This window comes from Octopus bimaculoides, chromosome 25, assembly GCF_001194135.2.
Source record: "Octopus bimaculoides isolate UCB-OBI-ISO-001 chromosome 25, ASM119413v2, whole genome shotgun sequence".
Taxonomy (NCBI): domain Eukaryota; kingdom Metazoa; phylum Mollusca; class Cephalopoda; order Octopoda; family Octopodidae; genus Octopus; species Octopus bimaculoides.
The window spans coordinates 29,649,612-29,650,749 of NC_069005.1; the positions used below are offsets into that span (position 1 = coordinate 29,649,612).

General features: G+C 40.1%; 1 protein-coding gene across 1 annotated transcript in view; it reads right to left on the reverse strand.

Moving 5' to 3' along the window:
- The window catches only part of LOC106879371 (LIM domain kinase 2), a gene marked incomplete at its 3' end in the record, with an annotated part of 154,266 nt that overhangs the window by 6,774 nt on the left and 146,354 nt on the right, over positions 1 to 1,138 (reverse strand). The window contains exon 8 of the mRNA XM_052976653.1: positions 330 to 441. Coding sequence (XP_052832613.1) covers positions 330 to 441 — 112 coding nt within the window. The remainder of the gene's footprint in view (positions 1 to 329; positions 442 to 1,138) is intronic.

Below are 1,138 nucleotides of genomic sequence, written 5' to 3' on the forward strand. Positions count from 1 at the left end.
ATATATATATATATATATAAATTGAAGTGCACAGCATTATATCCATTACTGCCAATCTTACCAATAGGTTTTGCACCAGGGGTTCAACGTAGTGTTAGGTAAAAATCTGATTATGTAACCCTGTGCTCCTCAGAGGTAGCCGTTATGGAATGAAATATGGTGACTGCTCTCTATTGTTGGAGGTGCATAGATTGCCAGCTTCTGTCAGGCTGTGCAACCTGTGCCAGCAGGAGAAATGGTTGTCAAATGATGGTAAAGACTGCAAACGAATGTGGAACACAGCCAAGATACTGCACACAAAACCGAAGTCTTAATCAACCAATACTTACCAGTAACGAGGTTTAATTTCTTATCTTTGTACAAAACTCCCATAAACTTGAGTACATTAGGATGATTAAGGCTTCTCAGCACTGAGACCTGCGACAAAAGACATGACACGGTTAACAATAATAAAATTAAATGGTTAAAAGAAAAAAAAAAAAAAGATACAGAATATACAACACTGAAAAGCAGAGTCCAAAGCTCTATTGATTCTGCCCTTAGTAATTTCTTACATAGACTCAAAGCTGCAAATTTGAGGGGAAGGGTTAAAGCGATAATATTGACCACATGGTTCAGAAGCAAGTTTCTTAACCACACAGCCATGCCTATGGTCATTCTACAACATATGAACAAACCAAGGTGGAGAGCTGGCAGAAACTTTAGCACGCCGGGCGAAATGCTTAGCGGTATTTCGTCTGTCTTTACGTTCTGAGTTCAAATTCCACCAAGGTCGACTTTGCCTTTCATTCTTTTGGGATCGATAAATTAAGTACCAGTTGTGCACTGGGGTTGATGTAATTGACTTAATCCCTTTGCCTGTCCTTGTTTGTCCCCTCTATGTTTAGCTCCTTGTGGGCAATAAAGAAATAAGAAACGTTAGCACGACGGGCAAAATGCTTAGCGGTATTTTGTTTGTCTTTATGTTCTGCGTTCAAATTCCACCAAGGTCGACTTTGCCTCTCGTCCTTTTGGGCTCGATAAATTCAGTATTAGTTGTGTACTGGGGTCGATCTAATCAACTGGCCCCCCTCCCCAAAAACTTTGGGCCTTGTGCCTAGAGTAGAAAAGAAAAGAAATAAGAATACATGAACAAACC